The sequence below is a fragment of the Salvia hispanica genome, chromosome 2 (assembly GCF_029641045.1).
Source record: "Salvia hispanica isolate PSC_SH4W2 chromosome 2, Shi_PSC_v1, whole genome shotgun sequence".
Classification (NCBI taxonomy): Eukaryota; Viridiplantae; Streptophyta; class Magnoliopsida; order Lamiales; family Lamiaceae; genus Salvia; species Salvia hispanica.
In genome coordinates this window covers 15,878,984-15,906,782 of record NC_142693.1, presented here as the reverse complement: position 1 = coordinate 15,906,782, position 27,799 = coordinate 15,878,984, and the positions used below count along the sequence as shown (strand labels likewise).

Genomic DNA, 27,799 nt, shown 5'->3' with positions numbered 1-27,799 from the left:
GTAGTCAGTTGCAATCTTATTCCCTGTGTTCGATATCCTGGTACTGACCTTTAGCTATACTAGATCTACCATGTATGCTTGCAGGTATTTTTAGTGCTAATAAATAGTGCATTAGACGTGCGTGCCCTGCCCTGACCAATAAATTGATATTATACGGTTCCTCCATTGTACCAACATAATTCTAGTACTTCCTCCGTTCCATAGAAATTGGCCATATTTCCTTTTTCTTGCGTCTCATACAAATAGTCACATATTCATTTATGGCAACCTTTTTCTCCTTCTTTTTTACTTTTTTCATTTATGGGCCCACCATCCACTACACAATTTTCAACTAGATTTTCTCCTTCTCTCTTACTTTACCAAATTACACATTAAAACTCGTGCCAACCCTAAAGGGCCAATTTCCATGGGACCGAGAGAGTATAATTTTTTATCAATTAAAAAAATTAAGATGATAAATATATCTCACCCATGTGCCTAGTTGGTGAGTTGTGGCAGCAAGCCGTTTTAGCTGTCATACATACATTTCAAGTGTCGGAAGCTTACTTCAGGTGAGGGATCAGTCAGTGTGTGCTTGGAGCCAGAAGAGCTTCGCTGCGTCTCCACTATGGCTTCTGATCTAATAATTTAACGAATACAATCTCAAAAATGAAGAATTTCTATCGAGAATTCAAGAAAATCCTCCTTCCACCAAGAGAAAAAAATACTACTACTAGTATATTACGTGCAAGCCAGAGAGAAATAGGAAAGAAATGAGAGCGAGAGGAGATGAAAAAGTGAGTGATTGCCGGAAACGGATTATATATATATATATAGTCAATCTCCTTGTAATCTCGTTAGTAGTATTTGGTTGTTTATTGAGCACTAGTATATGTATAGATATAATGTGTCGTGGCAATGTGACACGCATGTCGCACGGACGCTACACATGTACTCCTTCTGTCCACTATTAAGTGTCTCAATTCTTGGCGGCACAAGTTTTAAGAAATAATAAGAAAAATAGATGGAAAAAAGTTTGTAGAATATGAGTCTCGCTTGTATATATTAGATTAAAATTAAATGTGAGTAGAATGGGTTAGTGGAATGTGGGACCCTATTACCATTTATGGAACTATTATTCGCGGACAGAGGGAGTACCTCCGTTCCATTCAAGATGGTCATCTTTCCTTTTTTTTTGTCTCAATCAAGATGGTCACTTTCCAATTTTGGAAATAACATCCTCTCTCATCGCTCCTCATTAAAATATTTAACTACTTTTTTACTCTCAGTTTTATTCCACCTAACAACTCTTCCTAAATCCGGTGCTACTCAAGAATGTGATCATCTTGAATGGGACGGAGAGAGTATTTATATTAACATAGCAATATAAATAGAAAACGGTAACACATACAGTAAGTTAAGATAGCAATAGTCAGCGGAGCTGCATGGCCAGCTGTTCAATAAATATATGTAAACTATGAAAAAGTTTCAATTTCATAGAATAGTTTAATGATTTAATTTGGTAATAAGATGGAAAGAATATGAGATGAAACAAATGAAGAAAGAATGGATAAAGAAACGACAATAACATATTCCCATTAAAAGTTGAATCATAGATATCTTATTTTAAAAGATTAATGACTTAAATCATTAAGCTACTAAAATTTATATAACATGTACTGAAAATAAGTACTACAGTTTTACGCTCAAATTGTGATATCATGCTATTTTCCGGATCGAATTTAAAGGATATTTAGGCTCTCCACAAGGCCTAGAAGGGGAGGCCGCCTCCTATATCCACCACTAGTATGGGTCGACATAGCCTGAGTCCGCCCGACTTAGTTTACAATTCTAGCTTGAAGCTTATTTCCAGCACCCTCAGTTCTTTCTTATCTTTTTATGAAATATTTAAGTTATTTTGTACTCCCTCCGTTTCTTCATAGTTGAATCAATTTTCCATTTTAGAAAGTTTCTTCATAGTTGAGTCATTTCTATATAAAGTAACTTTTTTATCTTTCTTACTTTACTCTCTCTTACTTTATTCTCTCTATTTTATTCACTTTATATTTTATTCTCTCTACTTTTTCATCTCTCTTACTTTTTTATCTATTTATTTAACACACCCAATATTTCTTTCTAAAACTCCGTGCCGAAAAGTGTCGCCTCAACTATGGCGAAATGGAGGGAGTATTATTTATGGTATATTTAATATTCCTTTAATGATATGGTAAAGGTTTTTTGAAAAATTAATAAGTTTTAAATTTCAATTATGTATTTTTTAAATTTTACTGTAATAATATTTTAAATTTTAATGATATTTTTCCTTTTGTCACTCAATATCCACAACACTATTTATGAGCCTTATTTTTATATTTTAATTCATTCTTAATTTATATAATTTGTAATTGTGTATATTTTCTATCCTTTTATATACTCCTTCCGTCCCAATTAGTAGTCACTTTGACTTTTTTGCACTCGTTTTATTAAAATGATAATAAATAGTTAAAGTGGAGTTTTCCCTAAATTATTTTTTCTCTTACTTTAACATTTCTGTACTTTAATAATTTATTACTATTAATTTTATAAAACGAGTGCAGAAATATAATTCATATATAATGTTAAGTGAAGTGCGTAGAAATGATACATACGGCTGTAAGTTTGAAGTGATGAAAGTAAAAAAAAAATATGTGTGAAGCAAATAATCGTGCATGTGAAATGCGAAGATCGTGCTAATGTAGGAGAGCAAGCCCTCTCTCGTACCAACATAACTCCAGCTATAATTTTTTTTTGATTAAAAAAATAAAAATGAGAAATATATATTCCACACATGTGCCTTGTTAGTGAGTCGCGGCTGCACGACTCTTTCTACAATGTAAAAGTGTCATAAGGCATGAAACTCGAGAGTGATTGAATTCATTATTAAAATGATTCTGCGTTTTTCTAGGTGCAGCGTTGTTTGATAGTGAATGCTCAAACCGCTGCCTGAGATCATCTATCATTTCATTTGCTTCTTAGGTTTATACTGTTGAAGACAAGGATGAACTAGAAAAATTTGTCACATCCCCCAAAGTGAATGTGTATTATTATAGTTGGGAGGATGGCTCGTCTTTGCCTCACATTATTTACACTAGAAAACTTGAGGAAATAATGAATCAAGTAATGCAAGGTCACAATTTAATTTGTAAATATTTATTCCGTGCAGACTACTTATTGAACTTATATTATTTGTCATAACAGAGTACTCTCATGAGCACCAAAAAGCAGCTTCAGAATCTGCATATGGTTATTTATTAATCACTACCTAATATATGATGTTATTTTATAGGTCATGACACGCAATTCGCACGGACGTGTAAGTATGTTTTTCCTACTTTATGAATTGATCTTGACCATCGCATTACGTGTTTTCTGCGCAGGTTCAGAAATATTACCGGAAACATTGACTAAGGCACTAGCTAATTTTTTGGCGCAAGACTCCTTAGAGTTAACAAGATTACGTTATATATTGTAAGTTTTCATGTAAATGTTTAGAGACATTGACTAAGGCACTTGCTAAATGCAACTTTGATATTTGTAATACCTTTCGTTTTTTTGAGTTAATGCTTTTGTGAAGTCTTTAATTTGAGTTATAGTAATCCTATCTTAACTACCTGTATATAGTATTGCTTTCAATATTTCTATATATGTGTACACGTGTAACATCCGTGCGATGTGTGTGCCACGTGTAATTGATTGTTTCTAATTTTAAACTTATTTCAATTATTTTTTCTGAGTTAATGTTCGATTCAGTTACTATAAGAAACAAATTAAGTAAAATATTCGATCGATAGCATATGCTTATTAGTAAATGAGTATATGACGTCGAAAACACATTCTAACAAGGCTCACAATAGAGTCAGTTAAGATAGCATATTACACCAAACTTTGCTTCCTCCAATAGTCAGCACTCCATATAAAATTACTCCCTCTGTCTGCGAATAGGAGTCCCATTTTTCCATTTTAGTTCGTCCGCGAATAGGAGTCCCAGTTCACTTTTACGATAAATGGTAATAGGGTCTCACATTCCACTAACTCATTCCACTCACATTTCATTTAAAACTAATATATACAAGTGGGACCCATATTCCCCTGACTTATTTTCACCCACTTTTCTTAACATTTCTTAGAACTCATGCCGCTAACAAATGGGACTCCTAATGACGGACGGAGGGAGTATATACCAATGATATTTGGTATGTTTGTTGATAGGGAGGAGCTGTAGGAAAAGGTGGAGCATCAGGACTTGATAAGACACCATTCAGTGTAGAAGAAACCGAAGGCTCCTTCTCCTGCTGCTTCTTCTTCTTCCAAGAGGAGAACATATATAACTCTCCCATTAGCTTCTTCACATATCCCAGAATTAATGCAACTTTCAGATTTGTAATACATTTTTTAGTTAATGCATTTGGGTATAATGCTATCTTAACTAATTGTACATTATTATTAAGAAAAAAAAAAACTAATTGAACATTATATTATACCGACAAGTGAAAAAATACTCCTATGTGTGAAGCAAATAATCGTGCAAGTGAAATGCGAAGATTGTGCTAACGTAGGAGAGCAAGCCCTCTCTTGTACCAACATAACTCCAAGTATAATTTTTTCTAAATTAAAAAAAAAATAAAAATGAGAAATATATATTCCACACATGTACCTAGTTAGTGAGTTGCGGCTGCACAACTCTTTCTTCACTATAAAAGTGTCATAAGGCATGAATCTCAAGAGTGATTGAATTAATTATTAAAATGATTCTGCATTTTTTCTAGATGCGGCGCTGTTTGACAATGAATGCTCAAACCGCTGCCTGAGATCATCTATCATTTTCTTTGCTTCTTAGGTTTATACTGTTGAAGACAAGGATAGAACTGAAAAATTTGTCACATCCCCCAAAGTGAATGTGTATTACTATTATAGTTGGGAGGATGGCTTGTCTTTGCCTCACATTATTTACACTAGAAAACTTGAGGAGATTAAGAATCAGGTAATGCAAGGTCACGATTTAATTTATAAATATTTATTTCATAAAGACTACTTACTAAACTTATATTATCTATACAATATATAAAAGGGGAGTTTTTGGGGTATTTAGGGAAATAAGTAGAATTTTGGGGGTATTTAGGTAAATCAATTATAATTTAATTGTAATCATTTTAAATTTTATATTAAATTAAATATATATAATTTAAAAGCCAAAACATATGATTTAGTGGTGTGAGCGGGAGGTTGTGATTAAATGGAGTGAAACGGTTTTAAAATGGGACTCGCTCATATTATTACATGGGCTATAAATATGTGATACGGAGTATTTGGTAGCAACACATTCAATCATACACTCAGATATATTTTTATGCAGAATGGAGAATTGGTGTTTTTATTCTTACTATTGGAAGAAGCTTCATACTATATGAGCATATGACGATTCTTCACATTAATCAGTGATTTGCATCATTCAAAAAATATGTGTTTCAACCTTAATCTCTTCAACAAAGATTAATAAGGAAAGAAGAAGTAAGGAGAAACGAATTACGTGAGGTGAAGGGAGTCTGCAATGACAATGGCTAGGTAGAATTCTAAAAATAAAAATATTTTTTTGTCCTTTCATCAAATGCATGTGGTGTGAATTGTTGGATTGTGTATATTCACGGGTCTCATCTTATGCTTTCCTCTACTGATGATCGTTTTAAAACATATTCATTATTGATTTTGTGCATTGCAAATTGATTTATTTTTGCATTGCAATTGATTTTGTTCCTTATTTTATTGTAGTTTTAGGTGAGGTGGGCGGCTTTAAAGATGACAAACGAGTTATTTTACCTATAGTTCTGTTGAAGAGTGACGAATTATGAAGAATTGAAGGTTTTAGTTTATAATGATGAGATTGATTTTATTTTAAAGTTAATGTAGTTTATAAAGAAGTTTTAAAAATGATGAGTAATTATCCATTGTGTTTAATTCTTTATTGTGAAAGATTTATCTTTCTACTCCATGATTTAATGTTTAAACATTATATTATGCGATTTGTTTTAAATTTAGTCTGCTTCAATGTTGATTTGTATAGATTTTTTATTTTCAAATAACTAAAATTGTTACTCATATTGTTCATTGTTAATGTTGATTCCAATTTTATTTAATTAATTAACAATTGAAAATTAATATTTTAAAAATATATTAATCTGTGCATAGCACAGGCGTGATACTAGTTTGTCATAACACGGTAATCTCATGAGCACCAAAAAGCAGCTTCAGAAGTTGCATATGGTTATTTATTAATCACTACCCAATATATGATTACATTTTATAGGTCATGACGCACAAGTCGCACGGACGGACGTGTAAGTATGTTTTTCCTACTTTATGGGTTGATCTTGACCATCGCATTACGTGTTTTCTTCGCAGGTTCAGAAATATTACAGGAAACGTTGACACTTGCTAATTTTTTGGCGTGAGACTCTTTATAGTCAACAAGATTACGTTATCTGGTGTAAGTTTCCACTGTGGATGTTCAGAGACATTGACATATGAGGTCATTTAATAGGTCCTGACACGTAAATCGCACGGACGTATAAGTATGTTTTTCTTACTTTATGGGCTGATCTTGACCATCGCATTACGTGTTTTCTTCAGGAAACGTTGACTAAGACACTTGCTAAATTTTTGGCGTGAGACTCCTTATAGTCAACAAGATTACGTTATCTAGTGTAAGCTTCCACTGTGGATGTTAAGAGACATTGACATATGATGTGATTTAATAGGTCTTGCTTCGTAGGTTCAGAAATATTACAGGAAAAGTTGACTAAGGCACTTGCTAATTTTTTGGCGTGAGACTCCTTATAGTCAATAAGATTACATTATCTGGTGTAAGTTTCCACTTCAGAGACATTGACATATGATGTCATTTAATAGGTCCTGACACGCAAGTCGCACGGACGTATAAGTATGTTTTTCCACCTTTATGGGCTAATCTTGACCATTGCATTACGTGTTTTCTTTGCAGGTTCAGAAATATTACAGGAGACGTTGACTAAGGCACTTGCTAATTTTTTAGCGTGAGACTCCTTATAGTCAACAAGATTACGTTATCTGGTGTAAGTTTCCACTATAGATGTTCATATTGACTAAGGCACTTGCTAAATGCAACTTTGATATTTGTAATACGTTTTTTTTAAGTTAATGCTTGTGGGGAGTCTTTAATTTGGGTTATATATAATCATACCTTAACTAACTGTATATAGTAATGCTAGCTTACAATATTTCTTTCAATATATATGTACACGTGTAGCATTTGTGCGATGTGCGTGCCACGTGTAATTGATTGTTTCTAAGTTTAAACTTATTTCAATTATTTTTTTTGAGTCAATGTTTGATTCAGCTACTATTAGAAACAAATTAAGTAAAATATTCAACAACATATGCTTATTAGTAAATTAGTATATGACGTCGAAAACACATTCTAACAAAGCTCACATCCGTTTATCCCCTCATCAATGTGAGCCTTGTTAGTAGCATGGCCGCATGATAGTTCAGTGAAATAGGATTGCCTTTGTGAGGTTAAAAATGTGTTTATGTTCTTTCACAAAACATTCCACCATTCAACAATAACCCTCTCAAGAGGAGAACCCAAAAGCTTGATGGGATGGAGTAGCTGGTGATGTTGGCGAAGCAAGCAGCGAGGGGGGAGAGCCCGAGAGGGGTGGGGAGCCGATGAGGAAGAGGAAGATCAAGGAGAAGATTGGAAAATGTTGGACTTGACGACCACGTTGTGAGGTCTATGATCTGGTCGTAGTGGGACAGCCAGTTGACAATGGGGACACTGAGCTCGTTTTAATCTTTTTTAGTGTCTTGAATATTCTGTAAGTTTTATGTCTCACATATGTGACATGTGATAGAATCCTAAATAGAATTGGATTTTTAGTATAATACATATATTTGGTATAAGACACGTTTTCCCTAATTAACTATCAATTAATTATCGTATTAATTGGAATGAAAAGGGACGGTCAATTAGCTACAATATGCTCTCTAAATTATTAGTTGATCACTAATATATACAATACATTTCCTTTTCTATAGTAATTCCAATATGGAAAAGGGTGTATATATGTAGTTGTTCAAATTAGAGCACATATATATAAATGGCAATGATTACAATTAATATTATAACCAATTAGTAATACGATTGATTTAGGAATTATATTCCTATAATTATGGTCAATATATTACAATATTAATGTAAAAGAATCGTCCATATTATTACTTGGCCTCTTTGATGGAAAGGGCTTTTAGGGTTTGATAATTAGGGTTTGTCCTCTCTCTGCCTATAAATACAAGTGTGGGATCCCATCAAATCACACACATTACAGAGAACACATAAACGAGGGAAAGAGAGAGAAACAAATCCTTGGAGTTGAAGCTGCGCCACTACACCGGAAAAGGTTCAAGGAAATCGTCTCCTCCTTCCTCAATCGCTTCCGCTATGGATCGCCAAGGTATATCTCGATCCTATTATGTTTATGGTTTGCGTGAAATACATGTTGTTCGAAGATCTTGCTTTATTTATATTCAATTATGTATTCTTGAATATATGATGATAAATAATGTCTAACATATTCTTTTCTGTTGATGAGGTAATTTTCAGAAAAAAATAATGTTAATTACGTAGTCGATTACGTTATTTGATGCTACTAAATTTTTTATAATTTTTTTTTTCAGTTATTCATCGTTGTACTAGAATATATAAATATTCACAATCACAAAATATATAAATAAAAATATTTAAAAAAATTTATAATCCATATATAATGTTGAGTGTAGAAATGATGCATATTGTTGCAAGTGTTAGAGCATCTCCAACAAGGAGATATAAATGAAAGAAGTATATTATTTATTTACCTTCTCAAAATGAAATATTACCTTTTCAAAAAATAACACACTCCAAAGGAAAAGGTATATAGGAAGGTAAATCATTTTTTTTAAAATAAAATAATAGTACAAAATGCATTAAAAAACATAAAGTGTAATACATTCCTCCTTGGAGAATGATTTTTTATGAAAAGAATGTATAAAATGGTAATTATGAAATTTTACCTCTCCATCAAAAAATACCTCTTCAAAATTAAAAAATGTATAATACCTTCTCAAAGACTTCTTCTCTTGGAGAATGATTTTTCATGAAAAAGGGTAAATATGGTAGTTTCATGACTTTACATCTCCCATCAGATGCTATTACGTGATGAAAGTAGAAAATATGTATGAGACGGACATGATCATGCAAATAAGTGCGAAGATACTGATCTATGTTGTGAATGGTACTATCTTATTTATATAACAATGACACTGTTTTTATATAAAGAAATAAGTAATGTTTTTTATTTACTAAAAACACATCCCTCATTTGTTCAATTTTGTGTCGATCAAATGTTATTTGTTTTATTTGTGGAGAGGGAATTTTTTATTATTATTATTATTACATAGAAATGACTTGTTGTATGAGGTTCGAGGAAGATGTCCTTGTAATAAGCAACCGCATAATAACCACGATTTGCAACAAAACAAATTAATCGAATATATACAAACCAGCCACCACCTGCCCTATATTCTATTGATGTGTCATGTACTGTATGTGCGTGTCGATTGCGTAATATTCTGATGAGATGGAAACTTATAAACGATAATTTTATTTATTGTTATTAACTTAAACCAATTTTTCATTCAGTACTAATCCACAATGAGAAGGATAGATAGCAACCACAACGTTTTGAATCTTGACCACATGTTTAACATGATTGAAACAGTATGACTCGAAAGTCCTTCTACGATTATACTCCATCTGTTACTAAGTGCTATTTTCATTTCACGGATATTAAGAAATACTTTCTTCTTCCCAAGATAAGTGACTCATATTTTTTTTAGGACGTCTCAAGATAATTGACTCATTTCTCTTACTTTTTCTCTCTACTTTATTAACTCTATTATTTTATTCACTTTCCACTTTACTAACAAAACTTCATTTCCTTAAATCTCGTGCCGAAACCTCATTTCCTTAAATCTCGTACCGAAAAGTTTGTGGTCACTTATCATGGGATGGAGAATATAAAGGAAGGTGACTAAAAAAATTTAATGAAATATAAATCTCATTTTTATGTACTAAATAATAAAATATGACTGAAATAAATTAATGAAATAGAAAATTTATTTATTATTTATGACAAAAGTGAAATGAATTATTAATAAACAAGGAATTAAAATGATAAAATTGAACGCTAAATAAAATTTGTACTATAAATTAATTTTTAAATTTGTACTATAGTGGAGTACTATTAATATAGATGTTGGAGCACGAACTTAGAGCATCTGCAGTGGCGGATTTCCCGATGGACGTCCGACCGGCGTGCCGGATGTCCGCTCGGGACGTCCGCCATTAGGCGACGAAGGGGCGGACGCGGACGAGCACTGCGAACACCGGAGTTCCGCGGCATTCCCGGGACGTCCGTCGTTGCGGTGTCCCGACGGATGTCCCGATTTTTTGATTTTTTTTAAACTCTATATATACGACTCGTTGCAAACTCTATATATACGAATTTTTTAAAAACACTAACGCATGTATTATCTTCGAAAATGAAGACCTAAAACAAAAACATATCATACAGCAAGACCCCGTTCGGCTAGCGGCAAACTATAGTGATTAAAGGCATAAGTACTTTCTTTGAATCGTTTTTTGGTTTGGGATGATTTAATTTTTTTTTGGTGAATTATGTACTTTTTTAAAATTTAAATATGTATGTTTTTTTTAAAAAATAAAAATATTGCATTTTACACGTATTCGTGTCGAAATTTTAATTCCGTAAATTGCATATTTGTGAATTTGTGAATTTTTATTATTGTAGATGTCCGTCGGGGATGTCCGTCATTGTGCAGTGAGATGTCCTTATGACTTGGCAGTGCAGTGGAAGGTCCTTATGACGTGGCAGGATGTGCTTTTGGGAAGTTCGTCGGGATGTCTACCGGGGGTAGTGATAAAATGCAAACTTATATATGGTACAAACTCAAAACTTCTCAACACAGCTTCAACACTGTTTCAATAAATATTAATACAGCGTAAAATTTTAAGATTTTTATGTCAACACAGTATCAACACATTATCAATACAACATAAATCATTGACTACCGTTGAAATTATGTTGACATTTTCCTATTGATGTTTTTTTGTGATCTGTTGATATTTTTCAATGATCTATATTATAATTTTGAGTTTGTATAATATTTAAAGTTTTCATTTAATTACTGTCCCGTCTGTCGGGACATCCATCCCACTGTAGATGCTCTTACAAGTTTAATGTAAATATAGGTTTCCAGATTTGATATAATGATAGGCTTCCAAAATAAATAAAATATAATACTCCAATTTCCATAAAATTAAATATAGGGTCCATTCATTTAAAGCTGCGAGCTGTTCTATTTCAATTTTCCAACACGTTTTTTTAATACTACAAAAAGGCTGAACTCAAATTTAACTTCTTTCATTCTAATCATTCTCGATTCCTTCTCAAATTCACATTTCCCACGGAATATTCCGATTTTTTGGTACAATTTCATTCCCTGTTTGATCCGATCCTAATTCAGTTTGTTTTTCTGTGGCGTGATTATTTGCTTCAATGCACTAAGTTGTTCATGCTCTGCAGTTTAGCTGCTTACTTGATTTGCGATTTGCGATTTGCGATTTGCGAAAGCATATGATGCAGTTCATGCCCCCCAGATGCTTGCGAATATGCATCAATTGCTGTTTGATTTTATTTTTGTTGTGTGAATATACGTTGTTGAGTACTATTGCATGAATATGTTTTTGTTTCTGTTGAACTAATCTGAATACAGTTTTGCAGTTTAAAATATTAATCACAGGTGCTGAAAAAGCTGTTGATCATTGAAATTTACTACTAAGAAAATTGTGAAGTTGTTTTATTTTACTTATAGTAAGTTTGTTTCCAACACTGTTTGATATATTACACTGAATGGATGCTTAGAGTTAGAGGGTGAAGTGATGAGCAGGAGTTTGATGCTTCAGCTGGTGGCTTTGTAGAGATAGATACAAGAAGGCGCGGATCATCTGAAATAATTATGTGATGTTGTTGAGTGAATTGGGTAGTAGCTTCAAGGGTCGCTTATGATAAGAAAATTCTATGCCTATTTCTTTCATTTGATCAATAGATGCTCATAAGTGGATCATGATAGTCATTTTAATGTGATATGTGCCTGCTTTTGTATATGTTTAGGTTGTAACTAAAAATGTGTGTAAACAAGTTTTTGTGTAAAAGAACTTTTTTTCCTTAAGTGTGTTATTTGGAAAGCCTATACTGGTCTTTGATCTCATGCTAATTTTCTTTAGTTGTTTGAAGTGATTTAATTAACACGTTCAGTATCTTCAACAGGATGAAGCTGCTCGTCAATGATGATCCTACTACCTTGAGCTATTGGTTGAACTGGAGAGTTTTTCTATGTGCAGTATGGGTCTTGACACCTATGGTTGTCGCAGCATTTCTGATATGGAAATATGAACATTTAGGAAATTCCGAATCGGATGCAGGGGGCGACCAGCATGAGAGCTCGCACATACGCTCTGAAAAATCATGGAAACCTTGTCTAAAAGGAATTCATCCTATTTCCCTTATGTGCTTTCGGATAATTGCTTTTGGTCTGCTTTTGGCAGCTGTGTCTTTTGATCTTGCTTTACATGGAGCTGAACTTTTTCACTACTATACTCAGTGAGTCCTTCTACCTTTGGTCATTGTATTCTGAACTGAATCATGTTTTAAGGCACCTGAAAATTCATAGGCAACTTATATTTTAGCATGCATAGTTATTATGAGTTTGAGGGGGGAAATGAAGAATAATAATTCAATCTGAAGATTTTCGTTGGTTTCTTTCAAGTTTCAACTGACTCCTGGAAATGTTTCTGATTATCTTTACAAGCTTCTCATTTCTTACTCTTATCACGTGTTTTTTGCAGGTGGACGTTTACTTTAGTCACCATCTATTTTGGGGTATGTTTTATGATTTCTATTCTGACAGATTGCATATGAGATGAGCCCATAGTAATGTTCATAATACTTTGTTTGGGCTTTTGAAACTCACCTTTACTTCTAGAGTCACTGAGACACTGACCCTTCTTTAGCCATCAATTCTCCTCATGTCTATGCTGTCTATTTCTTATGTTGTTTGAGCTTTTGAAACTCGCCTAACCTTCTAAAGTCACTGAGACACTGACCCTTCTTTAGCCATCGATTCTCCTCATGTCTTATGTTGTCTATTTCTTATGCAGCTTGGATCGTTGCTTTCAATACGTGGATGTTTTTACAGTCCCAAAACAGATAGCAACAGTAAGTGCTATTTAACTGAGGATACGGAGCAAGGTTTACATGTGCCCTTAGCACATGGAGTGAATGGAAATGGAATGAGGTTTCGGAAGAAGTTGGACAATCGTGGGATACTCCATGCTCTAATAACTTCCGACTTGTGGGATGATCTGTATCAAGTTTTATTCCAGGTATATTTAGTTGTTTTTTATCAAGGAGACAGCTGCTTAATTTTGTTCTTGAAAGTAGACCAGCAATAAAATGAATTCATCATTTGGAAAAATCATTTCAGGAATCTTCCCATTTTTAGGTTTTAGTTTATTATAAAATGTTTTTACTCATGGTGCTGCATGAGATCCTAATTTAATGTGCAAATGAAATCCATGATTTGATGTCGAATAACAATTTATGGGACTAGCTACTAAGAGGATTTCTTAAAAATAGGTTTCCAATCCATCATTTGCATTTCTAATGACAATATTTATGCCTTGATCAGTTCGCTGCTCCAAAATAAACTGTGTTGACCACATTGGATTGTTAGCTCATGGAGACTGTCAAGAACTTTTCAGCTTAAATCAATTATGAGTTCTCACTTTCTAATGGTAATCATGTTTTTGCTTGAGCAGATGACAGCAGGGGCAGTAACTCTCACTGATATTGTTTACTGGCTTGTGATTTTCCCATTCATGGCGCTGAGAGATTATGAGATGAGTTTTGTAAGTGCTTATCTACTCATGAATCCCTTGGTCTTCTGCTTCTGAGCATCATCTTACATTCTTACTGATTACACCTTAAAGAATGTAGTAATTGCATTTTTCTTCTAGAAAGAATACTGCTATTTGAAATACAATCCCTTGTGCAGTTGTCTCCTTGTGTGAATCAACATAATTCATAGAAAAAAAACATGTATTCATGAAAGAATACTGCTATTTGAATTAGAATGGTTATCAGACTTCTTGTTTAATTTAAAATATTCTACCAAAATCTCTTTATTTTGTCTGTTGCATCATTCTTTCCATGGTAATCTCATGATTGCTTGTATTTGCTGCAAATGATGGACTTGTGAGCATAGTTTTTTTGGGGTACTGATATAGTAAGGTTATATTTGACTGGAGACATTTAAATCTGTTGGAAATCACAGTATCGTCATCTGTTTCACCTTTTGTCACTTCTCACACTTTGACACTTGTTATAAAGTTCTTCACATTATTCTTTTTGCATTGTTCCTCACAGTAAATTTTCCTTTTTCTGCAGCACCTAGAATTCTGTAATAGTAATAACCTCTGTGAGACTTCCTCTATGGCTTAGAGTGTGTTAATTTATTGTACTGAATAATTCTTGCATAGAAAATTTACAATAAATTTATGCGTTTTGGTATTTCACGATTTGAAATGCCCGCTTCATGCATGTGTATTTACTTCTCTAGTTTTCGGTTTTACATCTTCAATCTAAAACTATGTCTTCTTATTTTGGGTTAGTTGACAGTTGTGACACACTCGCTAAATGCTATCTTGCTCCTTGGGGATACAGCTGTTTGTAGTCTGGTGAGCTGCGGGATATGGATATCATATATGTTTGTTAATAAAAGAATCATGCTTTAGTATTATCTGGATTAAGCATATTCTTGAAAGTTTGTTCTCAGGAATTCCCATGGTTCCGGATTTCTTACTTCATTTTGTTGACGGGTATTTATGTCATATTTGAGTGGATTGTCCATGCCTGCGTCTCAATTTGGTAATTACAGTTCGTATATTTAGTTTTATTTGTAGTGAAACAAATCTTACTGATGATGTTTCTGGTGATTGTTTTTCTGTGTCAGGTGGCCGTATCCTTTTCTTGATCTATCAGTAGACCTCGCTCCAGTGTGGTGAGTTCGATCACTTATTAAGTTATTATGTCAATTTTTATTATAATGGAATTTAGAATACTTTGTGTTTAACTTCCTGCCTTTACATTCTTGATCTCAATAGTCATGTGTGTATCTGAGCAGCTTTTGTTCTACGTCCTTCTCGTCCAATTTTTATCATGCAGGTACCTGGTGGTAGCCTTGATGCATGTTCCCTGCTATGCCATCTTCCTCATGTTTGTGAAAGTGAAACATTGGTTACTATCCCGATGGTTCCCTCATTCATATCAGTATAGCCCGTAAAATTTTGTAAGATCAAACGTGTTTTGTAATGGAAGAAAGTTCATCAAGAATTGGCCCTGGATTAATCGTGTGGAAGATCGAACGTGTCTTGTGATGTGTGCACAGCTACCGAATATAGAAGGTATGTTATTTCGACCGAGTTTGGAGGGTTTAAGGAACTGCTGTCGGATGCTAGAAATTTATGATTCTTTTACCTCATTCATACATAAAAATAAGTGAAAAGGGGACATGCTTGCACCTTTTTTATTATTGATCAAATCAAATCTTGAGTTCACATAACATGTGCAAGTACGGCACAGTCATAATTCTTAATTAAGTACAAGTAACATAAGATTATGAGCTGTAGAGTATGATAACATTTGCAAGTAAGGAGCATAATTGGTAGTCTAGATAGAAGCTTTGGCACCTCCTGAGGTATCAGCTTTGGCAACTGCTCCAGCTTCAGTCAGCAACGGAACGAGCTTTCCAGCACCATGCAACGCAGTGGTTGCTGCAAAATACAAGTAGATGGGCGTGAAACAGAATTCACCAAATTGGCAACACACAAAAATGGCAAGGTAAGGTAAGGTAAGTGTTGAATACCATCACAGCCGCCTATGTGTTTGCCACCAATGAACACATTCGGGACGGAGCGCTGCCCGGTCCATTCAGCCAGACCGGATTGCATTTCACTTCCATCATCTACATTCCGGGTGTCAGTAATGCAGTATACATTTGAAAGCGGAACGGAAACATGATTTGGAGCCAAATATAATAGACAAATCATTGAAATTGGAAACAAGAACAAGGTTATCGGTTAGAACTGATAACCGAGCCCAGCAGACTTCATAACCAGAACTGAGCTCATATCCTACACAATCGGTTATCGGTTATCGAACCTTGGTTTGGTTATTGGTTAAGATTTATCTTCTGGACCAGAATTAACAACAATCTTATAGTATGATTATTTTCTAAGAAGCTGTCAGAATGGTAGATATCAAAATAGAGTTCATATCATACAAATATATTTACTAATGTAAATAATTAGGTGCCTTAGGAGTTAGGATATTTAGGTACCTAAGGATAAAATTCTATTTTTTGAATTAAAATTAATTTTAATTCAAAAAATAGAAAGCAAAAGTAAGTAAAATAGTATTACTTCAAGTTAGATCACATAAAATATTTTTGAATGTATATTTTGGTATGCTGCAATATGAATCACTAAAATTAAATATTTTATGATAAATAGAGTATCATACATGGAAGACATATCACGATGGATCTCATTAAAATTAAGTCCCAATATAATCAGGAATTATCTTCTCGAATCTGGACCTAAAAACACTAATCGCCACATCTTTTTACTTTTTTCTAAAAAGATCAGGCGATTGAAGAAAGCACAGACCTTCAACATTGAGTTCAATGACCTTGAAGGAAGCTCCGAGCTCCGTCAGCAGTTTCTTCACCGTCGAGCAGTAAGAACAGTATGTTTTGCTGCCGCCACAAATCAACACAAAATATTCGTTACCATAAAAACATATCAATATAACCTCTCAATTCTGAGATGATCGAATAGACCTTGCTCAAAACACACACACACATATATATATATATATAGAGAGAGAGAGAGAGAGAGACCTAAAGATGACGACGGGGTTTGAATCAACGATTTCCTTGGCTTTGGGAAGTGCCATGTTTTTTTCTCTTGAAGGTGGAATAGAAATGGAAGAGTGGTAAAGTATGAGTATGAGCTATACTACCGTGGTGGAGCCGGAATTTATAAATATGTAATCCAATGGAGTAATTATTATTGTCGTGCCAATAAATGTATTGGGCCTATATTTTAAATAGGGCACATTCTCGGGGGAAAAATCTCATAAATTTGGAAATTATTAATAATTCTCTTTTAAGAATATTATGGTCAGTTTCATAATTTAAAAATCAACCGAAAAAATTATGAAGTTTGGTTTATTCAAAATGATCCAACAACAAAATATTGTGGTCAACTTATATCTAATATAACAGTCGTGATATCAGATGTAGATGTCACGATCAGTGAATTAAACGATGTCATTTAGTCATACCGAAAAGTGAATAGTTGTTTAAATCATAACATTTGGCTGGTTTCTGGCCAATCTCGTAACTTATAAAAGTACCGAATTAATCATATTTGTTTATTGTCCCTAATGTCAATAATTTATTACATTTGGGTGATCGGTTTTAAAAATAATTCCAAACAGATTTCGCCTTCATAATTTTTTGATGAGGTTGATTTTTGAAATTAAGCGACGACCTTAAATTTGATCAAATTTATTGCTCCGCCAATTTGCCTTTATAAATATCTCTCTTTTCTAATTAATGCGCACTTCATTGCATGGTCAAACACGTTCACAATTATTCGTGCCGTTTACTTAACGGTTTTGCCCAGATTAAATAATACGTCAACTATACTTAATAATCTTAATTTTGATTTATTTAGAATTTAAATTTATATTCTTTTGATTTATTTAGCCTGAACTTTTATTTGTTTTAGTTCATAACTTCAACTTTAAATTACTACAGTACTATTTTTTATATCTTTGATACAAAAACACCGACAACATTTTTTGAGTTACATTTTGGGCGTCAAACTTTTTTTCAAAGATTATAATTACAAATATTATCAAAATTGAGGCTGGAAAAGGTTGGAATTTCAAGTAATATACTATAAACTGAAAAAAAATTAGTAAATCAAAATTAAGATTATAAACTCAAAAATTCTGAAAGTGAAAGCTATGAACTATAATTAATTCTCAAGTAATTGAACCTATAGTTTTGTTGAAGTCAATGTTGTGTCCCACCAATTCACTTGATAATTGTTGAATATATATTCTGCTTGGAGTGATTTTTTGCGTTAATATGCTATGAAATTCAACTTGAATAACTACCTTAAGTACTCTATTAATTATATTTTGCAATTTTACATACTCTATATATTTTCAACTATGCGACAAGTCTAGAGTTTCCACTGTCTTTTCAACTTAGAGATTGTGAACAGTTGACAAGTCTAGAGTTTCCACTGTCTTTTCACTTCTAGTTGCAATATAATATGGTTGTCTAATCTCTAATCAAAATGTTGAAAGTTCAAATCATACTCGCTTGTTATCCTACTCATGTATAATATCCTTCTTCTAAGATTATTTTCGAAGCCAAGTTATAAGATGGCTTCTCTCCGATCAATATATGACCAGGATTATAAAATTATATTCTCCTTCATGTATATAATGAAACGCTATCAAATTTCTATATATAGCATTGGCATGCACCAATAATCCTACAAGAATTACTATTGACGTTAAAGCTATGAGGGCTCATACACCATCAAAACTACATAGTATCTTTAATCAGGTTTCGAAATTTCTTATTTTTTCATCTTTGATAAAATGATATACGGAGTACATCCCAATTATTTACATTGTTATCAAAATTATTTAGTATCTCTTTGATATCATGGAATTGATAATGTGAATTTGTAATTATATCTTTCATTTCAAATTCATTGTTTGTACCATTAAAAATTTGAATTTAGAATTGAAATTCAATTTTAAATCCTCTCAATTCTATGATTTAAATTCCATAATCAAAATAAATATTTGATAATTTAAATAGTTGAAAAATTGGGTACCAGTGAAACACATATTACACACACAACACAGTGCACGCGCACACACACTACACACATTGTGTGCGCACATAGACAACAACACATTGACAAACGCAATATAGCACACAACACACACTACAAACATTCTGTGCACACATAGATAACAAAACATTGCAGACTGCACAAACACACACAATATTGCACACAATATACACACACACTACACACATTGTGTGTGCACACTTCATGCAGGCCGCACAAAATACACACAATATTGCACACAACACACTATAAACATTGTGTGCATGCATAGACAACAACACCTTGCACGCACACTGCACAAAACACTCACAACATTGCACACAACACATACACACTCGCACTGTCGCACATTCAACTCAAACATATTATAAAATAACGTAGAGTTTTATAATTGATATAAATATCTAAACATAATATTCTACTAGTAGTATATATCAATGTCAAATTTTGGTTGATTTTATAATATGCCAAACAAAGAATTTGAAATAAAAAATTATTTAATTTTACCAAAAAAAAATTAGAATTAAATTAAAATACCACAACTTCAAATTCAAATCTATATAGTTTCAATTTCATATAATTCCAATTTGATGGTATCAAGCGAATTCTTAGTATTTGAAAGAATAATAGGAATAATCTCTCTCGTAAAATCAAATTTGAGAGAACGGGTCTTGATTGTGTGCTTAGCTATTGTGATGGTCCTGGATTCTGTGAGATAAGTATAGGTAGCCAATCAGTTTGATTTTATTTTCTTTTTAAAATTCGATGTGATCCAAACGAATCCAATTTGCAAAACTATGTTTCACCTTTTCTCCATAAAATGCTAAATAGGAATCACGTATCCCTAAAGAAAAAGAGAGAAATAATACCTCTGAAAAAAATAGTATCTAAAAGGACATGTTTTCAATGTAAAATAATTCCACTGATTCCATTCATATTTTGGTTGAAATTTAGAGATACTGCATATCACATGTCACATAACATTTACAACAAAATGAATTTTGACCCACAAATCAGTTAAGAAGCGAGTTATGCTATACCAAAATCCGCAGATTTGATGGATCAAGATGGCTACACAGTTACCTGGGGATGAAGCTTCGACTTGAGATTTTGTGCAACAGCATCTATAAATTCTTCAGTGCTCAAGTAAAACTCCCTCGATACCCTACATATGAAACACACTAATTAGATCATGCTCGCAAATGGACTGAGGTTGAGTCTATCAGGTAGTCGGAAGCAAGTAATTTAAACTAGCGAAGATCAGTCACCAAATCGTTTGACTGTCAACTGTTCAAGTTTTTTTTTATTATGAAAAAATGGTCATAAGATTTGCAAACCATCAAATTTTGCCAATGAGATTAGCAATGACGTAAACAACGGCTTTGGTCGAGTATAAAGATGGTCTTTAAGTGCTTCGAAACTTTATTGATGTAGTTTTTTTTAATAAAAAAACAAGTTATTGATCCATTTAAATTAATGTGGGAATACATTAGTTTGTGTAAGAAATCTGGTGCCAAATAATAAATTGCATATGATAGAGAATGCACGACTTACTTTGACCCATGGATTAGAAGAGCGAGATCTTTAGTCATCTTTCCAGATTCTACAGTCTCAATGCACGCTTCTTCTAGCTTGTGGGTGAACACTAGCAGCTTTTCATTTCCATCAAGCTTGGCTCTGATAGAGATGTCAGTATGTGTGATTATTTAACCAAAATTTAATACTTGTGTAAATGAAGAATCTAATCAGATCAACAAGGTTTAAAGGACACGGGTGCTAGTCTGAAGGAGAATGAGGATGTGAAGTTCAAAAGATTCGAAAAGAGGGATAACCCGAACAAAACTCGTAAACATAGAAAAACCTTACCTATGTTCTAATCCCCGTGTCCACGCAAATATAGAGGCAATACTGTTAGTGCTGGTTTCTTGTCCCTTCTGATGCAGCCTAAAATGACGGGTTACAGTCCCATGAGCAGCCTCTGCTTCTAATGTTTTTCCATCACCAGACAACTGCAAAGCTATGCAATTGTTAGCTAAAAAAGAGGTATTATGAGATGCTCGAAATTATTTCCCAAGAACAACTAACCAAAACGGAAGTCATGAGCCCGAGAGAACCAAATCCTGCATTAAGAAAGAAATATCAGCCAAACTTACAACAATGAACTAGTAGGCATGTTGCTCTTTAAGTACGATCTAAGCAAATCAAATTCTACATGTTTCTTACATCTTGTGATGGACATCCTGGAAACCACATAAGTTGCACCATCAAAACAAAGTATAAAAACTGAACCACAAATTTGATAGGATACTTTTGGAGTTGAGCAAAAATGCACAATGAGTTTGACATGCATGGCGAATGGGATACTAGGGGTACTTGGATTTTGTCATTGATAAACTCGGGATTTGTTTCCAAACTTCATTGGATAAAAGAGTAAGATTATCTGCTGTTAATTAAACTTTTGAAGATAAGTCACCTTGAGCGAGTAAATCACTTTGTACATCTCCATCATAGTTTTTACAAGCCCAGACATATCCACCCTCACTCTTCATCGCATAAGCCACCATGTCATCAATCAATCGATGCTCATACCTACATAAAGGTAAGCAACTTTCTGTAAGCATTTAAGAGAATAACATATAACAGCTTATGGAGCTACTACGTATCAGGGTATAGACATTACCATATTGAATGTTCTTCAAATTTTTTCTTCCAGTTCTCTTCGTATACCTCCTCAAATATATCCTTGAACCTGAAACAGTAAAAAAATGATGATAATGCTGTGAGGCATTCTATCCATGTCACAAATCGCATTAGACTATGAGATGGTTTAGAGGGGATGAATCATTTATTACCTGCCATCATACTTCTTCAGGATGGTATTCTTCGTGCTCAAGTAGAGAGGCCATCTTTTCCCAAATGCCATTGCCATGGATGATTCCGCAAATGCTCTAATAGACTGAATAAGTATTGCAATGATTTAGGAAAAAGGGTACGAATAAGAGCGAATAGGTACTAGAAGAAAAGGTAGAAATTCCATAGGAAGTAGTAACATTAGTAAATGGACAAACCTCATCGACATTGTACATGGCAAGGGCAACTCCTGGACTTTTAAAATCGTACACATCCAGTTCTACAGATTCATCCCCATTTTCGGGCTCTAAGACACAACCATGATAAATATTCATAAATGCTTTGGAATTATAGTCAATTTCATAAAGTATAATCAACTCACCAAAAACCATTTTAAGTTTCCCAGGTCCTTTTATAATTGTGTCAGTAGCACGATATTGATCACCAAAGGCATGCCTGCCAATACAAATGGGTTTCTTCCAGCCTGTAAAATAGGATTACAACAGCTGAAATATGTTTTGGATTCTCACTTTCATCAACAACTTAGAAGTGAAATGTTTACCAGGAACAATTCTGGGAATATTTTGGCACAAAATAGGCTCACGGAAAACAGTCCCTAGAAAGTGGATAAAAATATGACCAGTGAGCAAAACTATTAACTGCAGGAAAGCAACATGAAAAGCAAAAGAAAACCAGGGGTCCAGGACAAGAATTTTTTGACACAAAGAAACATAAGATGTGACAAACGTACCATTTAATATGTTTCTGATGGTGCCATTGGGGCTTCTCCACATACTTTTTAGCCCGTATTCCTTGACTCTGCCCTCATCTGAAAAGAGAGAGTAGCTATTTTTTAAGTTCTAACAACCGCAAAGCATTTTATATCACAAATTAAGTAGGGAAAACTAACCTGGAGTAATTGTAGCGCATTTTATAGCAACATTGTACCTGGAGAGGATGCACATGAATAAATAAGAATAGTTTTCATATCCCAGCAATATAATAGAACCGCTTTCTAGTTTCTATTGACAGTCCATCTGCTTTGCTATTCAAATTGTGGGGATCTCACTAGTGCACCCGTAATTGTATATAAACAGTGTTTTAGCTTCTAGACTTGAATCATTTAAACTGTTATGTTTCACTCAAGGTGACACTATTCCATATCTATCACTACTGAGTTATCTGAAACTAAAAGTTTCAAAAGGCAAAGGCAGTATTACAGTCACTGCACAGCCATGACTATGGTGCTAAGCAGTTTATGGTTACTGCATGCTCAAAACCCCAGAAAATCCAATTACTTATGCTCTTGGATGCCCAATCTGTCATCTAATTACTGAGCTGCAATACGACAAGCCTCTTGGAAGTTACAGCATGTCTACCATGTTAAATGTTTCCATTAGGAATTAGCATCACCTCTAAGTTCCATAAAAACCAGAGTGTAAACTGTTAATTATTAGATGCAAGGATCTCCAATATATAGTCCTACTTGGAAGCCACACTCAGCCAATTCAATTGCTACAGTATAAATTAGACAGACAATTATTAATTCACCATCACCATGCTGCATACTCCACAAACTCACATCCTAGAACATATTCAATCTCTTAGAAGATATTCCAAAACAAACACTACTAGGAAAACTTACTCAAGTGCAGCTTCTGCACTCTCAACTGTAACCTTATCATCAGTAGCATCACGATTCAATATCCCCAAATCGAAGTACTTTATATCCAATTCCAAGTGCGGAAATATCAACTACATTCACGAAAAAACGCTACAATCAACAAGAGGAACGCAACAGAACCACTATACAGAGAAATTGAACACATCACTAAATAATCTGTCTGCTCAAACCTTGTCTTTAATCATTGTCCATATCACTCGCGTCATCTCATCACCTAAATTCATCAAAGCATACAAAAAATTAGTGAAGCAACCAACTCGAAAACGTGACAGAAAAAAATTATGCATAAAAAATTACCGTCCATTTCGACAATAGGATTCTGTACTCGAACTTTATCGGCGGCGGCGGAGAAGCAGCGAACGGAGGCATTGGGGAAGCTGGAAGAGAGAGGACTGGCAGCGAGAAAATAGCGATTGATGAGCACTGGATTGTGGCGGATTGGTAATCTAGAATTCCTGATTGAGAGAGACGGCAGTGGAGCTATTGAAGCGGCAGCGATGGACATGGCGGTCGGCCGGAGAAGGTGGAGGAGGCGGAGCATTTAATTGACGCAGATCGGGTTAAATAATTCACTGTCTGGGTTTAGCTGCGGAGTTAACAAAAACCCCAATCGTGTCACGATATACATTTGATTTCTTTAATTACTAAATATAAGTACTCCCATAAATAAAAAATCGAAATAACCAGTAACGGAAAGTAAAAATAGGAAGAAGTAATTAGCCTTTTTACTTTCATTAATCTCTTAGGTCATATTTGGTTGATTAAAGTTAACAAGGAAAATAATTTCTGAAAAAAATAATCTCAGCAATATGATTCCTAATAACTTTATATTTTTTGTTTGAAAAATAGCAAGATTTTTAAATTTTATATTTGATTTAAATATCAAATTAAAAATATATTTATTATTTTTTTATTTATAAACAAAAATAATAATAATATAAAATTTTAAATAATTATTAATTATAAATGATACTCCCTTCGTCCGCCATTAGGTGTCCCGGTCACTTTTGCGCACTTGTTTTGTAAAAATGATAATAAATACTCCATCCGTCCCGCTTAAGATAGTTTGTCCCAACTAAGATGACACATTTCCTTTTTTGGTAACTTTCTCTTTTCAATTAATACACTCAACCACTTTTTTTCTCTCCTATTAAAATATTCATCTTTCTTTATCTCTCTACTTTAATACTTACACTCATCTTCTCTCTCTCCAATTAAACACTTTAATCAATAACTCCTAAAATCCCGTGCCGGCTAAGCAATGTGTCATCTTAGCTGGGACAGAGGGAGTAGTTAAAGTGGAGAAATTATAAAGTAAGAGAAAGAATAATGTTGAGAAGAGTCTTATCAACATTATTTTCTCTCTTACTTTAACATTTCTCCACTTTAACAATTTATTATCATTTTTATAAAACAAGTGCGCAAAAGTGACCGGGACTCCTAATGGCGGACGGATGGAGTAATAATTACATTATTATACTCCCTCCGTCCTCCATTAAGAGTCACACTTTTCCATTTCGGTCCGTCCCCAATTAAGAGTCACACTTCATTTTTACCATAAATAGTAAATAGGTCACACATTCCACTAACTCAATTCACTCACATTTTATTATAAAACCAATATAAAAAAATGAGTCTCACATTCCACTAACTTTTTCAACCAACTTTTCTTTACATTTCTTAAAATCCGTGTCCGGTCAAAGAATGACTCCTAATAGGGGACGGAGGGAGTAATTATTATTACGATGAATAGACTAATTTCTTGGACAGAATTTTGGCAACCAAGCATTGGTCTTACGATTTAATCTTAAAATAAAATCATTTGAAGGATTATACAGATTCAATACTAATGTGCGAAGATAATGATAAATTCAAGGCGCAAATGGAGCAATCATTTCTCTCTTAACTTAATTTTAAAACCCGAACACTGAATATAATCATTTCTTAATTTTAAAATGGAGTAATAATTTCTGAATGTTATGTTTATGTCATATGTGTAAAACCCTTAAACCCTAAACCTTCAACATCTCTCTAGAAACTCGCTGTTGCCAGTTTAGTAATGGCGCCGGTGGTGAGCAAAGCAAACCCCTTGCTCACAACAGGGTTTCCTTCACATTTCCGAATTAGCACACAAACCGGTTTGTGAATCTATATTACCTTTTGTTGTTTCGCCACTCTCTCATTCTACATATTTTTTGTTATTCTTAGGAAATACATTTATTTCTTTCTGGTGTCCCAGTTTCTGATGTGGTATCAATTGGCCAAGTACTAAATTTGATGTGCATAATATCAACTTATCTCTCAAGGCCACTTTACCTAAAACATCCACTTCTGTAAAACAAACACCAAAAGTCTGGACAGACAAATCTGTTGAAAGCTTATCATCTATTCTGATTCGAAGTGCTGCTGAGAGTGATGAGATAGCAATTAGTCTCGCTTTGGAAAATCTTTACCCATGTCTATGATACAGAACAAGATGTGATACGGTTGATATGCATATTGTAGGATATGCATACTTAGTTAGGATTTGATTAGATTTTATTTTTTTATTTATTTCTTTAATTAGTTAGTTTTTAGTAGATTTGAATTTTGAATTAAGTAAGTTGCATATTTCTCTCATTTTTTGTAGTCTTTATTAAGGTTCTTAGGTGGTGAAAACCATCTTTGGAGAGATCACCAATTTGGAACCATGGCAGGATTATTTTCTGTTCCACGTTCATCGCACCAAATTGATAGGAGTAAAAGCTAGAGACTAACGAACAAGAACATATACTAGAAATAAAGAAATGAAAGAACAGGAACAAGGAAATAACTTAATGGATGGAATTAACCTAATGAAAGAAATACAAGAAAATAATGAGGCCAATCCTCACGGAGGAGGCCACGGTCTACAACCGTCCAAATGGGTGATCTCTCCAAAGATGGTTTTCACCAATTACAAAATATGATCTCTCCAAAGATGGTTTTCACCACTTACAAAATGAGAGAAATTTGCAACTAACTTAATTCAAAATTCAAATCTACTGACAACTAACTAATTAAGGAAATAAATTAAAAAATAAAATCTAATCAAATCCTAAGTAACACTGACTAAGTATGCATATCAACCATATCACATCTTGTTATGTATCAGTGTAAGTAGTAACCTTAATTCATAACATGATTGGAATTAATTTTTAGCCAAGCACATATGCTGATATGCATCTACAGTAGTTGACACTCCCCTAGATGCAAAGAAGTTGACAATTGGAACAGAGTTAACCACCAAGGTTCACCAAATCCGTGCTCATGGACTAGTCCTTGATTGCGGAAGTGATATCCGTGGGATGTACCGGTTTGAGGTAAACCACAATCATATCTCCCATTTTCCAATTTCTTAGTAATTATGGTTTTTACCGTAAAACTCGAATTCTTTAACTAATACTCAGACATAACTAGTGAAATATACACTAAGAAGATGATGTAATTTGTCATTAATTCCATCAAACTTGATCACTCTGTACCTTGCAGACTGGTTCGGGAAGAAAGTTTGTGATTGGTGACAAGCTGCGAGTAAAGTGTAGCAGTTTCTCCGGCAAGGGATTCCCAGTGATGTCTTTGGTGCTGGTACGAGGTTTGGCAACTGACTTAAGTTTTTTAATGCACGAAACTACCCGGATTTCTTAGGAGAATAGGTGAAATAGGAGAACATGATCAGCAACTTGCCCAAGATGATGAGTACAGATACTTAGAGCTACAGTTTTGTTTGTCGTTGGAAATTTCTGAATCAGTATCACGAAGTTTGCTTATGTAGACATGGAAATTTTCATTAACGAAGTTGGAAATTTTTTAAAAGAGTGAACTACATAAACGGTATCTGATCTTTCACTTTTGCGCATAAATGGTACCTGATATTTATTTTATATCGTTTTTGGTACCTATTAATCACATTTTTGGTACCTGGTGCAATTTTCACCCCAAAATACCCTCTAAACAAATTCGTTTTTCCATTTGTGTCATGAAGGGTATTTTGGGCATTGACAAAACTAGTACCAAAAGTGATATTATAATACATTCTTTCGTACTCCTCACTCTTTATACTATTATTA

General features: G+C 33.7%; 3 protein-coding genes across 4 annotated transcripts; 1 reads left to right on the top strand and 2 right to left on the bottom strand.

Moving 5' to 3' along the window:
* The first annotated feature begins 11,454 nt into the window (after positions 1-11,454).
* Positions 11,455-15,792, top strand: LOC125212616 (uncharacterized). 2 transcript variants are annotated; one of them, XM_048112865.2, is made up of 9 exons: positions 11,455-11,598; positions 12,441-12,773; positions 13,019-13,052; positions 13,331-13,555; positions 13,991-14,080; positions 14,843-14,908; positions 15,007-15,098; positions 15,184-15,231; positions 15,396-15,792. In XM_048112865.2, the coding sequence occupies exons 2-9, from the start codon at positions 12,442-12,444 to the stop codon at positions 15,511-15,513; spliced, it is 1,005 nt and encodes a 334-aa protein (XP_047968822.1). In that variant the 5' UTR covers positions 11,455-11,598; position 12,441; the 3' UTR covers positions 15,514-15,792. The 2 variants fall into 2 exon arrangements, with proteins under 2 accessions (XP_047968822.1, XP_088922028.1); XM_089065902.1 differs by lacking the exon at positions 11,455-11,598 and adding an exon at positions 11,763-11,984.
* Positions 15,743-17,294, bottom strand: LOC125212707 (glutaredoxin-like). The gene is made up of 4 exons (XM_048112980.2): positions 17,131-17,294; positions 16,898-16,986; positions 16,096-16,194; positions 15,743-16,003 (listed from the first exon to the last, which is right to left on the bottom strand). Exons 1-4 carry the CDS (start codon positions 17,184-17,186, stop codon positions 15,900-15,902), a joined length of 348 nt encoding a protein of 115 aa, XP_047968937.1. The 5' UTR covers positions 17,187-17,294; the 3' UTR covers positions 15,743-15,899.
* Positions 17,295-20,077: 2,783 nt separating this feature from the next.
* On the bottom strand, positions 20,078-24,331 carry LOC125199570 (isocitrate dehydrogenase [NADP]-like). The gene is made up of 15 exons (XM_048097575.2): positions 24,009-24,331; positions 23,882-23,925; positions 23,673-23,782; positions 22,938-22,975; positions 22,779-22,856; positions 22,590-22,643; positions 22,410-22,511; positions 22,246-22,334; positions 22,030-22,133; positions 21,858-21,926; positions 21,651-21,766; positions 21,263-21,297; positions 21,044-21,186; positions 20,732-20,854; positions 20,078-20,342 (listed from the first exon to the last, which is right to left on the bottom strand). The coding sequence occupies exons 1-15, from the start codon at positions 24,250-24,252 to the stop codon at positions 20,249-20,251; spliced, it is 1,443 nt and encodes a 480-aa protein (XP_047953532.1). The 5' UTR covers positions 24,253-24,331; the 3' UTR covers positions 20,078-20,248.
* Positions 24,332-27,799: the final 3,468 nt, after the last annotated feature.

Bases quoted from the DNA above. Each gene is read 5' to 3' on its own strand.
- LOC125212616 (XM_048112865.2), top strand. From the start codon at position 12,442: ATGAAGCTGCTCGTCAATGATGATCCTACTACCTTGAGCTATTGGTTG. The intron at 13,556-13,990 runs GTATATTTAGTT...TTGCTTGAGCAG, and splicing joins TGTATCAAGTTTTATTCCAG to ATGACAGCAGGGGCAGTAAC. The intron at 15,232-15,395 runs GTGAGTTCGATC...TTTATCATGCAG, and splicing joins GTAGACCTCGCTCCAGTGTG to GTACCTGGTGGTAGCCTTGA.
- LOC125212707 (XM_048112980.2), bottom strand. From the start codon at position 17,186: ATGGCACTTCCCAAAGCCAAGGAAATCGTTGATTCAAACCCCGTCGTC. The intron at 16,987-17,130 runs GTCTCTCTCTCT...TTGTGGCGGCAG, and splicing joins AACCCCGTCGTCATCTTTAG to CAAAACATACTGTTCTTACT. The intron at 16,004-16,095 runs GTATTCAACACT...TGTATTTTGCAG, and splicing joins ACACATAGGCGGCTGTGATG to CAACCACTGCGTTGCATGGT.
- LOC125199570 (XM_048097575.2), bottom strand. From the start codon at position 24,252: ATGCTCCGCCTCCTCCACCTTCTCCGGCCGACCGCCATGTCCATCGCT. The intron at 22,335-22,409 runs GTGAGTTGATTA...GTTGTGTCTTAG, and splicing joins GAAACTTAAAATGGTTTTTG to AGCCCGAAAATGGGGATGAA. The intron at 21,927-22,029 runs GTAATAAATGAT...TTACTGTTTCAG, and splicing joins CTGAAGAAGTATGATGGCAG to GTTCAAGGATATATTTGAGG.